This window comes from Hippocampus guttulatus, chromosome 1 (assembly GCF_054856545.1).
Source record: "Hippocampus guttulatus isolate MCC_2025c chromosome 1, RoL_Hgut_1.0, whole genome shotgun sequence".
NCBI lineage: Eukaryota > Metazoa > Chordata > Actinopteri > Syngnathiformes > Syngnathidae > Hippocampus > Hippocampus guttulatus.
This window is the reverse complement of record NC_141261.1, coordinates 19,794,579-19,809,635: the sequence shown is the minus strand read 5'-3', so window position 1 is coordinate 19,809,635 and position 15,057 is coordinate 19,794,579. Positions and strand designations below refer to the sequence as shown.

The window sequence follows — 15,057 nt, the reverse complement described above, 5'->3', positions numbered from 1 at the left end:
AATCGAGGTCGTTCCTCTTTTGGAATACAAGGGAGGTCTGTTGGGATAGGCGTAACCATGGCAACAGAGAATTGTAATTTGTGTTCGGCAACGGAGCATCGGTTATGTAAGGTGACCACATCTCGTTGTGCTTGCGTGCACGTTTCAAAGTCACAAGACTCGGGCTCGCTCCGTACTCAGGAGAGTCAAGAGAAACCTGCGTGGCAGACTCTTGGGACCTCTTCCAAAAATTGCTAAAGTGACACATAAACACATCATCAAATGCAACTGAACAACTAAGAAGCATGAAAGTTTTTGTGTGGCGGCTCACGGCCACAAATTAATTTTAAGATGATGTTCAGCCGTTTTCATCCCAGCATTTACAAACTGTTTATAAGCACTTACTAATGAGCTTGACGGGTGGAAAGATTTTTAGCATTGCATAAAAAGTAGGCCTATTTGGTTTAAACATTACATATTGTGGACATCCCAACCAAAAATATGAGCCCAGCCCTTTTTTTCTTCATCTAAGATGTTTTCTATGTCTGCAAAAGGCGTGTTTCTCTCAAATATCGTTCACATCTCCCTCTCAATCTGTTAGTGAGCACTTCTCCTTTGCCAAGACATCTGTCATTTACCTCACAGGTAGATCAAGATGATGATTAGACAGCACGAGTATTGTGCGCGTATGATAAAAAGTCACTGTAAAAAAGGCAATTTTGCTGATGTAGAGAGTTCAAAGGGAGCTGTTAGTCAGTCTCTGATGTGACCGCAATTTGCATCACACTGAAGAACACATCTCCTTCACACAGAGTTGAACGTATATTTTAGAGTGGCCTTTTTTTGTGGGTAGCCTATGGTACACCTGGGCAATAATCATGGGGTCTAATCTGCTTCTTGGCAAATGACATTTCACTTCAATGGTGCTTAGTGTTAAAGTATGTCAAAATATATATCGAACCATCTGTGATTGGAGAGAGATATCTCTGAAGGAAATGCCACATTTAAAGTACTGACAAATCATGTTTAAACAATTTCATTCTGGCCATCAGGCGTGCCACTCTCGTATGGCTGACAAATTGCTCTTTTCATTGTTTTTACCACAGGAAAACAATAAAAAGTCATAAAACATCATCAGTTCGTCTAAAGGGCTTTGAATGATGGACATAAAATACACAAGGTGTATACATACAAGTGTAGAGAGCATTGATGTCAAAACACGGATGAAACTGTCTTATTTTGCCCAGAGCATGTGCAAATTTAGTGAGTGTTGCATCCATTTGCACTTAAATATCAAACATGACAACAACAAAAGTCTCAATGATGCATGTTCCTAAAATAAATCAGGTTTTGGCCAGTGGCTGGATGAGGAACAGCAGTCAGGCCCGAAAAGTCAACAGTCGAGCGTAAACTACCACCCTGTCACCACAGCAGACACTTCACAGGCGAGCTGTGGACCAGACCACTTGCAATACACACACAACCGGCTGTTAGTGGTTTACAAGGGGAAGCTTTGGTCTCACCCAGCGCGCTCCCACATGAGTCGGATGCAGTGTGCAGACAAAGCAAGAAGAACTCAGTGATGCTTCTTCCTGCACGAAGGCAAACATACAACTGTAACATCCAATATTTAAAACAAAACAAAACAAAAAAACATAACAATTGAATTTAAAAAAACAAACACTGAGAACCGGAGTACCCGGAGAAAGCCCACGTGAGCAAACGCCACACAGGAAGGCCGGAGCCGGAATCAAACCACTGCCTCACAGTGCACCTCTGCACTGTGACGCGGACGTGCTAACCCGTAGAACACTGCGCCGGCCCCAATACATTTCACTCACTGTCAATTATATGCAAGTTCTGGCTATTCCTCCTAATCCCCCTGCGAACCTCTTTTTTTCTCTCTCCCCCAATCTTTGATCAGCTCCAAGATACTCATCGTACAAAACCTAAACTGCAACCATGAAGAGCTTTTTTGTTCGGCAATAGCTTCCTATGTTAACCCTTTCAAGAACAGCAGTTACTACAGTGGACAGCTTATCATGTTATTAGGTTGCAGGGTGCATGAAAGGGTTAAGTCCAGTTAGTCTAAAGCAGTGGTTCTCTCGACGTTGCAACCCATTTTGAAAGATTTTATATAGTACTGTCGTTAAGAATGATGCAGAAAATGTTTAGTTAAAAAGTAGCTTTTGAAAACATGCGTCCATTTTCTTTCCTGCTCAGCCCGTTCGGAGCCGCGGGCGACCTGGATGATAAAGATTTGAAATGAAGCTCCCCTGGTAGACCTGGTCCCTGAGTCAGCATCAGCACGGAGTGGCACATACTCCTGCGCTCAATAAATGCTTGATAATATTACAGTTCTGTCAACAGCCAATTAAATGCTTCTTCTCCTGTACGAAAACAAGCAAAAGTGCTCGTTATTTCCTTGGAACGATGTCAACCGGTTTTGGGTGCTGGAGCGTATCTTCCCACCTTGGTCCTAACAATTGCACTGAAGAGAAGCTACTGTGCATGTCAATTTTTTTTGACGAGAGTCAATGGGTAAAGATTTGAGATTGGAACATCAAACCACAGGGATGAATGAAAAAACTTTACTCATCATAATGTGCAATTAGTGTTTCTATCCTCTCATCAATATTATCCAAATCCAAATTATTTCCAGTGCCTCAGTCAGTCATGTTATTTTTGAGAGGACTCGTCATTTATACTCATCTTTTTGCAGACATTTCTTGACTTATGCTATATTTATGCGCTATATTGCCTGAAGGAGCTGCTAATCCTTCAATAATTTCTTCAATTGACTTATGTGTGTCATGATGGTTAACGGCTGGTTCTAAGGCTTTTCTGGGATGTCGAGTGATTCAGGCGCATGAAACCAGAAAATTTAATTACAGACTGAGGAAATGTCAGCTCTGTAACTCATCATTGACATTATCAGTGAAAATAAGATGCCATAAACTGCTCAACATACGTCTTATAGAAAGACAGATAGTCAAAAAAAGTTTAACAAAATACATGTTTAGCAAATGTTAAAAGGAATAGAATAGCTGCGCCTGAAGAAAAAGAAACCACTGCAAGCAGTTAAAAAATAAATAAATAAGCAAACACACAAAACAGACTTCGTCCACCACATCTCGCATCCATCTTTTCCTCTCGTGCAATTACAACAGATAAAATAAGTCTGAAGATATTAGATATTGTGGTAGGATTTTGCTGTGTTCCTTGTAGTTATTCAAATCTTTTGTTTTTATAACAGACAACTGTGACAATTATGCTTTGATGTTGTATCTCTCAATATGCAACCCTACTAAAACCTTTTGAGCCCCAGAAACTAAAGTGAGCTCCATGACTCATGGGCAATGACATCATCAAGGTTTGTTTTCAGCATGAAGAGAGTGTGTCATTCCCACCAATGCAACCATTTGTACTCATATTACTGGAAAACAAGTTATTAATGATATAGTATTATTATCAAACTTGTTTTTTTCAATTATATTGTAGTAACCTAGTTTGTTCTAGACCAGTTAGTAAAGCAACTTACACAGCTGGTTTGTAATCTTGAGCAAAAGCTGTAACATTAACATTTATTTGAAACCCTCTAACTTTAATAAATAAAATTAATGACTTGTAAAATATCGTATCATATTGACTCTGGTATTAGGATAAATGCAGTTTGAATATACTAAATTGTAAAGGATTTACTCAGCAATATTTATTTGTTGTTATACTGGTTTATATACACATATATACTGTACATACTTTGAAGTCAAGATGGCGCCCGAGTAGGCAGCCGTCAGCAAGTGCTCTCATGAGCCTTGCTTTTTTTGTTGTTTTTGTGTTTGTTTTGTCACTTTGTGTTGTTTACGTCGTGTGGACCTGATGTGGACTTTTTTCAGCATTTTTTGGCCACGACATTCATCAAGGAGGAGACTCTGTGCTCGGTGGTTGCACCTTCTGGGCAGCATGGGTATACCAGCACTGTTTTTGACTGGGAGGAATGTCGGCGCCATTTGACTGTCGTTGCTGGACAGTCCCGGGGCGCTTGTGTCTTGCGCCTGTAATGGGCAGCATTTTTCACAGCCCCGCTTTGTTCAGCGGAGAGATCGGTGCTGTTGAACGGCCTGCGGCTGGATGGATGTAATTCTTGAGGAGCCGACGATGAGAAGAAAGGAGCGTTAGCGCGGAGCGCCGATGCGGATTTGGAACTGGGAGTCGCGGCTTGGAGTTTGAAGCGGATTACGTGGGACAGGAGAAGTGAACTCATCTCTTTTCGTCAATGGACGCTACAGCTTCTTGTTGCTTTCAAGCTTAGCTTGTAGCAGACGTGTGCACATTTTCAGCATGACGTCTCTGATCCACTGGTGAAAGGACACTTTGATCCTCTCCTCTTTCATCGAGAACTACTTCAGACAACAAAGTGTATGCAGAAAAGTGGTGAAGATTGCACGACTGTCTGTGTCATATGTGTTGTGTTGTGTTGTGTTATTTTTGTTATTTTGACTTCAAAATGGCGCCGCGAGAGTGGCTGCCTTTCCAGCAGCTCCTATATTTTGTTGTTCTACTTCTTCCTTTCATAAAATTGGGAATTTCTCCATTGTGTGTGTGTGTGTGTGTGTGTGTGTGTGTATATATATATATATATATATATATATATATATATATATATATATATATATATATATATATATATATATATGGCCCGGTAGTCCAGTGGTTAGCACGTCGGCTTCACAGTGCAGAGGTACCGGGTTCGATTCCAGCTCCGGCCTCCCTGTGTGGAGTTTGCATGTTCTCCCCGGGCCTGCGTGGGTTTTCTCCGGGTGCTCCGGTTTCCTCCCACATTCCAAAAACATGCATGTCGGGCTGATTGGACGCTCTAAATTGTCCCTAGGTGTGAGTGTGGGCGTGGATGGTTGTTTGTCTCTGTGTGCCCTGCGATTGGCTGGCAACTGATTCAGGGTGTCCCCCGCCTACTGCCCGGAGATGGCTGGGATAGGCTCCAGCACCCCCCGCGACCCTAGTGAGGATCAAGCGGTTCGGAAAATGGATGGATGGATATATATATATATATACAGTATATATATATATATATATATATATATATATATATATATATATATATATATATATATATATATGTGTGTGTGTGTGTGCGCGCACACACACACACACATTTATGCACGTCCACTATTAATGGTTGAGCTAGATGATTTAAACCATCATGTTTTATTTTTTTATTTTATTTGTTTTTACAATCAAAATCTAACAAAATGAAACAATAAATACTACGTTTTTCACAAATATTAGTGTCTAGATTCTGGAATCGTCCATATTTCCTATTTGGGACGTACTGTATTTTGGCGGCTGTGTGATGTTTATTGTTAATGCTGCCATCTAGTGGATGTAGCTGTTATGACGCATGGCTGCATTTATGATGTAATCATCCTGCGCCTGTTTAGATATATTTTTAACCCGAATTTAGTATGCAGGCTGTCCTTGCTTTAAAACGAGTGAAAGACATGCCAATTTAAGGACATAAATTTTTGTAACCATAACAACATCGTGTTTCCTGATAAAATACAAATAAGACTTTTCGTGCGACGTGAGCGATGTCGAATTTCGGACAGAGAACCCTACGTACCCTGACAAATATACACAGGGCAAAAAGTGGTGACTAGCAACGTGGGAAGGAAAAGTGGATATCGCGTGTGTTTTTTTTGAGGGGGTGTTTTTGTTTCTTTGATTGTTTGTTTTTGACATGCCACTCAAGATGGTCTACTTTTCCTCAACATATACGACGTTAGCTCGGTTGGAAATATAACGCCGTTTTCATTCCCGTACTGTAACTTGGTTGTTTAGCTGGAAGCGTGCTAACATCATGGCGAACGTGGAGCAAAATTCGTTAGAGCTTCACGGAGACGAAGAAATCATTGAAGTCATCGACCTGAACGACACCGAAGATGGTCCAGGTGCGTTGAAAATACACTGGACACAATCTTCAAACAACTATTTTTTAAAAAATGTTTCAAGTTTAATCTTATGACACTTTGTTAAGAGCGTCTGATTCGATCCATCCACCCATGATGATCCAACCACTTATCCATTTGTTGCTAAATTAGCATCGCTCAAATAACCAGTTTCAATATTCTTATTTTGCTCTGCAGAGGATTCTAGCGTGAGATTCTGCTCTCCCCACTGGTACTTGCTGGTCCATTACTTTTCTACCTTTTTAGTTTTGCCTCATTTTGGCAATAAAGGTTCATCAATTAGCAGCGTGGTGGACAAGTGTGATTCGCATACACACCGCACATTTGGATGTGATGTCAGCCAACTCGGGAAGCTGGAATGTAGCGTCCCATCATGGTGCTATCTGTTGCGCTGAAGAGGGGCTGTGCTTGTCAAATTTTTCACGCACGCGTGACAGTTCTGAGGATCTGAGATTGCATTTCTTTTCTTTCTTTCTCTCATTTCACCCTGTGCTCATACGGGCTTCCGCCTACATTCCAAAAACATACACGTGAGGGCCACTGAAATTTCACATTTTTTGTGCAAGTGTTTTTTTGTTTGTTTGTTTTTCATACATTTGTCCTGCGTCGGCTGGTGGTCTCGATCAAAGTCGGGGATAAGCTGGCCACAAATAAGATCTGGATCAGCCGCAACCCAAATGAAGATAACCACGATGGAAAATGGGTGGATGTGGCTTATAAATCAATGCTACAATTTTAACATTTGGCTTGTGCTCACAGATAACTTGGCAGACGACCTGGAGGACATCGACTTTGAAGAGGCTGCCAATGCAGACGACGAAGGCTGGGAGACGGAGGATGAGATGGAGTTGGAGCGGGATGATAGCGAGTTGACTTTCTCCAAACACACTGGTATCTACGGCAGGCACTGTGGTCATTCTCTGCGATAAAGAAATGAGTCAGCATTTGAGTTTGAATTTTCCTGTGGTTCCCCCCGCTCAGGCTCTGTATTTTGCGTGAGCTTGGACCCAGCCACCAACAACTTGGCAGTGACGGGAGGAGAAGATGATAAGGCGTACGTGTGGAGGGTGAACGATGGCGAAGTTGTCTTGGAGTGTACAGGTAAATCTTCACAAATATTCATTCAACATTCTCACTCTTGAGTGCAGTAAACCCCTGGGGTATTTGCCAGACCCACCCGCTATTGGTAACCATATATATTTAAATATAAAATAGTTTTACTCATCCCAGGCACATTAAACTCATTTAACACGATTAAAAGCTAGGGTTGCAAAGGGTTGGACAATTTCCAATAAATTTTGGGAAATTTCCTGGTATATTAAAATGGTGAAATTTTGAATCATTCAAATTCTACAGTTGAATGTAAAGGAGTCATTTTTATGGATTAATATTTAATTTTGTCATTATCAGACATCCATTCTAAATGATACAATTAAAAAAGGTGACATTTAAAAAGAAATCATTGATAATATATATATAACCGTTACTTTTAGTTTGACAGTAAATTTCAACTGGGAGTGGCAATAAACAGCTCAAAGGCAATTTTTGTCTGCCAAGCTCCAGATGGTGAATAATTTGGCAGGGCAACAGCTCGTGTCTTGAAAAACGTGTAGTTCGGGTCTCTTGTCAGCCCAAAAAAAAACTCACTAGAAACCACAGATTTCCACAATAGATTTTTTCCACACTGAGCCACTGTAGGTGACCCGCGATACACCGGGTCGACACTGTGCACCGAGACATGGAAAACCTGACTACTTCTCCCGTTTGCTCTCATCCGCAGGTCACAAGGACTCTGTTACGTGTGCCGTGTTCAGCCACGACTCCTCGCTTGTGGCTTCAGGTGACATGAGTGGCCTGATTAAAGTCTGGAAAGTGGAGACGAAAGAAGAGATCTGGTCTTTTGAAGTCGGAGATCTGGAGGTTGAGCACATTTGCTTTGACTCCTTGATCTATATTGTGCAGTGAAAGCTCAAGACCTCTCCTATTTTTGTTTTTGGTCATTTGGCCCTTCAGTGGTTGGAGTGGCATCCCTGTGCTCCAGTGCTTCTGGCAGGAACAGATGACGGTAACGTGTGGATGTGGAAGATCCCCAGTGGAGACTGTAAAACCTTCCAGAGTTGTGCATGCCAGTCCACCAGTGGCAAAGTCCTTCCTGATGGTAAACAACACAGTCCCAATATAGTGATCCCTTCATTTAAGACATGTCTTAAATCATATTTCCCCATTGAAATGAATGGAAATGCTATTAATCCATTCCAGCCACCCGAAATTGTCCATTAAGTGGCTTCCATACATTTTATGCTTTCACATTAATTTTGTGTGTTAAAATATGTTCACGTTGTACTTTAAAAGTGATGTTTTTTTAAAATCCCTTCTCCTCAGGCAAACGCGCTGTGGTGGGTTATGAGGACGGAACTGTGCGCTTGTGGGATTTGAAGCAAGGCAACAGCATTCACGTCATTAAAGGTGAATTTGTGTTTGTTATTTATTTTAAGAATACCAAGAATTGAACTAAAACACGTGTAGAAAAATGAAAGAAATGAAATAGTGCGATGTCCATGGTTAAATAAATGTACCACCGGTACTTCTTCATCATAAAACCTTTTTGAACCACTGTACAGGCAATGCTATTTAAAGTTTTTCAAAACACTGTGTGGTACCAGCGTGGAAATAAGTTGACAAAAGTAGCTGATAATTAAAAACAATTCATTTTGTACTCAATCTTCGAGTCACGGAAGAGGTGAAGAAAGTGAAGAGGGAAATGACTGCTATTGCTTTGGCGGTGAGTCACTTCACGTTAAAGGGTAACTCACGCCCCAACTGACTCCTCACTGATATTTGAAAACAGTTGCTTTGGGAGATCACTGGGCTTGCGAGGAAGCAGAGGTGTGCGTGTTGTCTGGCTGTGATTGACAGCAGCACTGACAAACTACGACCTAAACCATTTCTATACTATGACCATCAATGCTGAATAAACTAACGAAATGCTATGCTAATAAATTACTAACCTGAAAATTGATATAAAGATGCTACTATTCCAACACCCAACTCGCTATGGAGGTGTGTCTGAGACTTAACCACTTACATATCCCAAGGTGGCTATGTCAAGATTGCGGAAGTGATATTAGCATTCCTTCTTTGTCAAGTCAGACAGAAAGCCAAATTCACATGCAGTGAAGATGACTCCACACACCCTTTTTGCCCCAAATTCAGAATTTCAACATTCATTAAAATGTCAAAATAACGACCAAGACATGTAGAAAGCCACATCGACTGAATGATTTGAGGGTGGGCGGCCCGGTGGTCCAGTGGTTAGCGCGTCGACCTCACAGTGCAGAGGTCGTGGGTTTGATCCCGGCTCCGGCCTCCCTGTGTGGAGTTTGCATGATAAGATAAGAAAACCTTTATTAGTCTCGCAATGGAGAAATTCCCAATTCACAGCAGCAAAGTTATGAAAGGAAGGAGTAGAACAACAAAATATAGGAGCTGCTGCAAAGGCAGCCACTCTCGCGGCGCCATTTTGAAGTCAAAATAACACAACACAACACATAGGGCACAGACAGTCGTGCAATCTTCACCACTTCTCTGCATACACTTTGTTGTCTGAAGCAGTTCTCGATGAAAGAGGAGAGGATCAAAGTGTCCTTTCACCAGTGGATCAGAGACGTCATGCTGAAAATGTGCACACGTCTGCTACAAGCTAAGTTTTGAAAGCAAACATGAAGCTGTAGCGTCCATTGACGAAAAGAGATGAGTTCACTTCTCCTGTCCCACGTAATCCGCTTCAAACTCCAAGCCGCGACTCCCAGTTCCAAATCCGCATCGGCGCTCCGCGCTAACGCTCCTTTCTTCTCATCGTCGGCTCCTCAAGAATTACATCCATCCAGCCGCAGGCCGTTCAACAGCACCGATCTCTCCGCTGAACAAAGCGGGGCTGTGAAAAATGCTGCCCATTACAGGCGCAAGACACAAGCGCCCCGGGACTGTCCAGCAACGACAGTCAAATGGCGCCGACATTCCTCCCAGTCAAAAACAGTGCTGGTATACCCATGCTGCCCAGAAGGTGCAACCACCGAGCACAGAGTCTCCTCCTTGATGAATGTCGTGGCCAAAAAATGCTGAAAAAAGTCCACATCAGGTCCACACGACGTAAACAACACAAAGTGACAAAACAAACACAAAAACAAAAAAAAAAAGCGAGGCTCATGAGAGCACTTGCTGACGGCTGCCTACTCGGGCGCCATCTTGACTTCAATGTTCTCCCTGGTTTTCTCCGGGTACTCCGGTTTCCTCCCACATTCCAAAAACATGCATGGCAGGCTGTTTAAACACTCAAAATTGTCCCTAGGTGTGAGTGTGAGCGCGGATGGTTGTTTGTCTCTGTGTGCCCTGCGATTGGCTGGCAACCAGTTCAGGGTGTCCCCCGCCTACTGCCCGAGGACAGCTGGGATAGGCTCCAGCACCCCCCGCGACCCTAGTGAGGATAAAAGCGGTTCGGAAAATGAATGGATGAATGATTTGAGGGTGAGTGGCTGATTTTTGTCATCTCATTTTTTGCCCTCTGCCATCACTTGTGTCCTCTGAGGTTACTTTGCAAAATCCATTGAAAAAGAAATCAAACGCAAAAACACACTTCCGTGACGTGTGACTCAGGACAGTGTTTCACTGTTCACTGTACAACAGTGGACACCCTAGTTTTAGTACATGAAAGAATCACTGCCTCAGTTCAGTAGAGGTGGTTCACTTTGAATGGACTTTGCATTTAATCCATTTAAAAAACTTTTTTTCAACATTTCAGTAACTTTTAAGCACAATACATTTTGATTGCATTTAAGTAAGTCAATTTTTCGTAACATTTACAAACAGAAAATTTCTCTCCCATGTAAAAACACAGGTAAAGATGGACACCAGGGGGCGCTGACATGCCTTGCATGCAATAAGGACAGCTCTTTGGTACTCACTGGCTCAGTGGATGGTTGTGTAAAGCTCATCAGCACTGCTACGGGCAAGGTGGGTGCCATGGTAACACAAGTGGAAAGATGAATACACATTTTGGAGTGGTGGGAACTGAAGTTGATTTTTCAGCTTTCTGTACTGTATTTTCAAACGCTCTCCCATCTAATCTGATAAAACATACAAGTAGGCGATGCATTTCAGTTGTTTTTGTGTGTGTGTGTGTGTGTGTATCTATCTATCTATCTATAGCTATATATAGATGTATAGATACACGCAACGTATTTTTTTTCACAACTATTAAGTTAATAAAGGTGGAAAACAATTTTGCCTGTAGCGAAGTTTTTTTTTTGTGGTGCCATGTAATCAAAACAAGTGTTGTATATTATTTGACAGTAAACATTCATTTGTACTTTTTTGTGTACTTTAGTTGCATTTATTATTTTTTTGAACCAAAGTGTCTAGTACAGATTGTGCGCATGTTTTCCACGTGTGGTATCAGGTGGTGGGCATGTTCTCTTTGGATGGAAGCAAAGCCAAAGATGAGGAAGAATCCAACTCTGTGGAATCGGTGGGATTCTGCAACATGTAAGTCGGACAATGAGGAACTTTATCTCTAGAGTGCTTTTCATGGCTCATTAAGATCAAGATCAGGGTACTCATGCTGGTGCTTGACAGGAAACAAAGTGGAATGAATACCCCTAACTGAAATGCTCCCCTACACATTTTGTTCCTGCACATGCACACAACTGTAAATCCCATTGTAATATTCTGATTGATGCTTTTCAGTAGTCTGTCTGGCAGTTTCAGTCGTATTTGAGAACACTTAAGTGGTGAATAGGAAAAAAATAACTCTGAAAGTCTTTAGTATTTAAGTGTTTGCGAGTAATCCTGAATCACATTTCTGCCGGTCCCTCGTAAGAATGTGAACCACCTTATGTCTTTGCAGCCTTCCGCTCATCGCTGTGGCCTATCTAGATGGCACCTTAGCCATTTACGATCTTTCCACGCAGATGCTACGACACAGCTGCCGACATGAGGTTTGCATTTGCCGTTCTGTCACCCACAAACTCGGCACCGTGAAACTTGGGCCGTAAAATCCTTTGACTCCCTGTTCCTCCAGGCTGGCCTTGTTCACCTGCAGTGGGAGGAGTCTTCTTCGCTGGTGTCCACCTGCAGTTTGGACGGAGTGCTGCGCCAGTGGGACGCTCGCTCCGGCAAGATGGTGTCTGAGTACCGCGGTCATGCCGCGGAGATCTTAGACTTCTCAATTAACAGGTGGGATATAACGTTAATTCATTTTAACTCCAGACTTGACCGCTGCTTGACTGTGTTCATCTCCTGCAGGGAAGCGACAGTGGCAGTCAGCGCTTCAGGAGACAACCAAGCTAAAGTCTTCTGCCTCCAAAGGCCTGATCGCTAAAAAAAATAAAAGGGAGAGAGTGAGAGAGAGGAATCGGGACAGCACCTCAACAGAAAAAAAATGTCAACTCCTCGCTTGTGCTTCTTGCACCTTCGTACATTAAATCTCCATCTGATGAACCTCACTGAAATTATGTGTGAATGGAGAAATCCAAAGAGGGAAACATGATGCCATCTCCCTCCGGACTTGATTTGAATGTTGCGGCCAGTGTCAACTTAATTGTAAATACATGAAAAATATACTAAAAGACACTTGGACTCCAGCTGTTTTGTATTGTTATTCTTGTGTAACAGTCATGTTGAGACAAATTGTCGAGGTCCATGATTGGGACTCTCATATGTTTTGGTTCCAAGGGGGACATTTTTCCAAAGTTGACCCTCACAGTGCCAAAGGAATTAAAAAGTGCCTAAAATTCTATCTTTCAAAAAGTTTTAATTTTTGCAAGAACAATGTCTTTTGTTGGGATGAAACGTGGTAATGTCACGGGAATTAAATTGTAGTTTTTCCAAGAATTTATCCACAAGAGAGCAAAGTAATGATAACAAACCATGAACTGACGATCTATGAAATAAAGAAAGGAATGAAACCAACATTTTATCAAGTGAATCTCAAAAATATCACTTTATTCTTGTTATAAATTCTGTAATAGATGCCTTTATCTACGGGAAAAAAAAAAGTTTTATTCTAAAACGGAACCAAAACAAACCCCAACAAATAGCTTCAATGGGGGTTTTTGTCACATTCATATCGGAGCTTTTAATTGGCCCAAAGGAGTAAATTGGTTTGTATATATTTAGTTGGTGTGGATATGTTCTACACAATGTGGCTCTGAAAATGTCAGGATGAGCGGACTAGAAGAGCTGAACCTTGCTTGGGGTTAATCAGAAGCACTACGAATGCTGGAAGGGATGTGTTGCGCCCACTGCCATTTGGGTTTGAACATGATATGAACGCATCCCAAATTTAGTGCATATGAGGCTTGATTTTACTTTCTCGAGCGAAAAGATTTTCTTTAAATTGCGTTGAGCTCACGTTCAGAGAACCTTTTCAAATGATTTGTCTCGGTCTCATTCGTATAAGTCACAAAAGCCTGGCATTTGAACAGGGGTGTGTAGACTTTTTACATCCATTGGAGGTACGTTTGCTCTTTTCGAGATGATACAATGCACCCCTACCATGTCCCTGCACCCCACTTTGAGAACCACTACCCTCCACGAGTGATTTCTTGTGGCATCTTGTTGACATTTTATCAGATGAGAACCAAAAGGAGCCTCTGTAGGGAGACGAGAAGTCTCCTGATGAGGTGGATAGTTCTTAAATACACTTTAATGTCATCAAGAAAGGGAGAAAGTGGTCCTTTGTCTGAAAAGTCCTGGCCTCATACTTCAATTCAATTTAAGCATAAGGGGGTTTTAGTTCAAGATTTGAGATTATTATCAACCCCAAGTTGCATATATGCTTACCGGGTATATACTGTATATCTATATCTATATTTATATTGCACTTACTGTATATTGAACTGTATACAGCTCTTTTCTGAAACATTTATTTCTGTGCATGCAAGCACTTTGTTTTTCTTCTTTCTCCCCCACAATTTTGCTGCTGTAGACTGTAAATTTCCCCAGTGTGGGACAAATAAAGGATATCTTAATCTTAATTGATCAGACTATCCAAGTGAGTTGCACCAATCTTCCCTGGCAGTCTGGGGCCTAACTGGGCGTCAGGATTATCTTCTTTTTTTTATTTTTTAAACATCTTGTGCACAAGCGCTCCTTCCTTTTACCAACGTTAGTGGAGCCCTCAGCTCACTGCGTCTGGTTGTGTACTTCACCTCATCCAGACATGAGCGTCAATCGTCACAATGCAGCCTTGGCCATTGTAAAAAACTGAGGAAGGTTCCAGCTTGACCTGGCCAAAGTCTGACCTATTAAATGTGGCCTGCTGTCATGGCCGCAGACGGGCGACAGACTTGTTTGAGGCGTGACCGTTTCACTTTGTAAAACGCACCACGATAATAACATCCCGAGTGAAAAGGTGTGGTCCTCCTTTCAAAAACATTTATTTTGTTATCGTGCGGGAGCCAGTGGTGGTCCAGTGAATGTTCACTACGGGTGGTTGTGAAACTAAATGTGAATGGCCCCTGTGCATGTCCTCCCTATGATGTCCCATCCAGCTCGCTCTCTTCCTGTGTAGTGTCTTCCCAAACGCGTGCAGGCTCGGGGAAGCTTGTACCATTATCTGACAGGCGCTGGGCCGGCGACCAAACTGTCATGGAAAGAGTTTGGAAAACAGAGCGAGCCTCCACCGGCCTTCTATCAAGCGCTGTGTTTAGATACGAGGCGAGCATGACAGCTGTTGTGAATTTCAGACACACAACATAGTGTCGCCAGTGTGTGTGTGTGTGTCCAAGGGAGAATAAAAGTATATGTGAGTGAATGAGTGAGTTAGAGTGAGCTTGCGTGTGTGTGTGTGAGAGCAAGAGTTCACGAGCGTATGGTTGTGTGTGAGTGAGCAAGTGATAGAAAGTGTGTTTGTCTGTGTGGATTTGCGTCTCAAAGCGTTAGGAGTAAGTGAGTGAGTGTGTGTGTGTGTGTGTGTGTGTGTGTGTGTGAGTGAGAGAGGAATTGTGAGTGAGTGAGAGTGAAAAGTGCGTGTGATGAAGAGAATGTGTGTGTGAGGACATGGTGAGTGAGTGAGACAGTTTGTGTCTGCGTG

At 42.2% G+C, this 15,057-nt stretch overlaps 1 protein-coding gene across 1 annotated transcript; it reads left to right on the top strand.

Moving 5' to 3' along the window:
- Positions 1-5,453: 5,453 nt before the first annotated feature.
- On the top strand, positions 5,454-12,604 carry aamp (angio-associated, migratory cell protein). Its single transcript, XM_086117336.1, has 11 exons — positions 5,454-5,948; positions 6,726-6,857; positions 6,948-7,067; positions 7,747-7,886; positions 7,980-8,124; positions 8,349-8,432; positions 10,861-10,976; positions 11,422-11,507; positions 11,869-11,959; positions 12,043-12,197; positions 12,267-12,604. The coding sequence occupies exons 1-11, from the start codon at positions 5,858-5,860 to the stop codon at positions 12,340-12,342; spliced, it is 1,236 nt and encodes a 411-aa protein (XP_085973462.1). The 5' UTR covers positions 5,454-5,857; the 3' UTR covers positions 12,343-12,604.
- Positions 12,605-15,057: the final 2,453 nt, after the last annotated feature.

What these genes read in the sequence shown, in the direction of transcription:
- aamp (XM_086117336.1), top strand. Translation starts at nt 5,858, where the DNA reads ATGGCGAACGTGGAGCAAAATTCGTTAGAGCTTCACGGAGACGAAGAA. An exon ending in CAGCATTCACGTCATTAAAG is followed by an intron (nt 8,433 to 10,860) that starts GTGAATTTGTGT and finishes GTAAAAACACAG; the next exon opens with GTAAAGATGGACACCAGGGG. An exon ending in GACACAGCTGCCGACATGAG is followed by an intron (nt 11,960 to 12,042) that starts GTTTGCATTTGC and finishes CTGTTCCTCCAG; the next exon opens with GCTGGCCTTGTTCACCTGCA.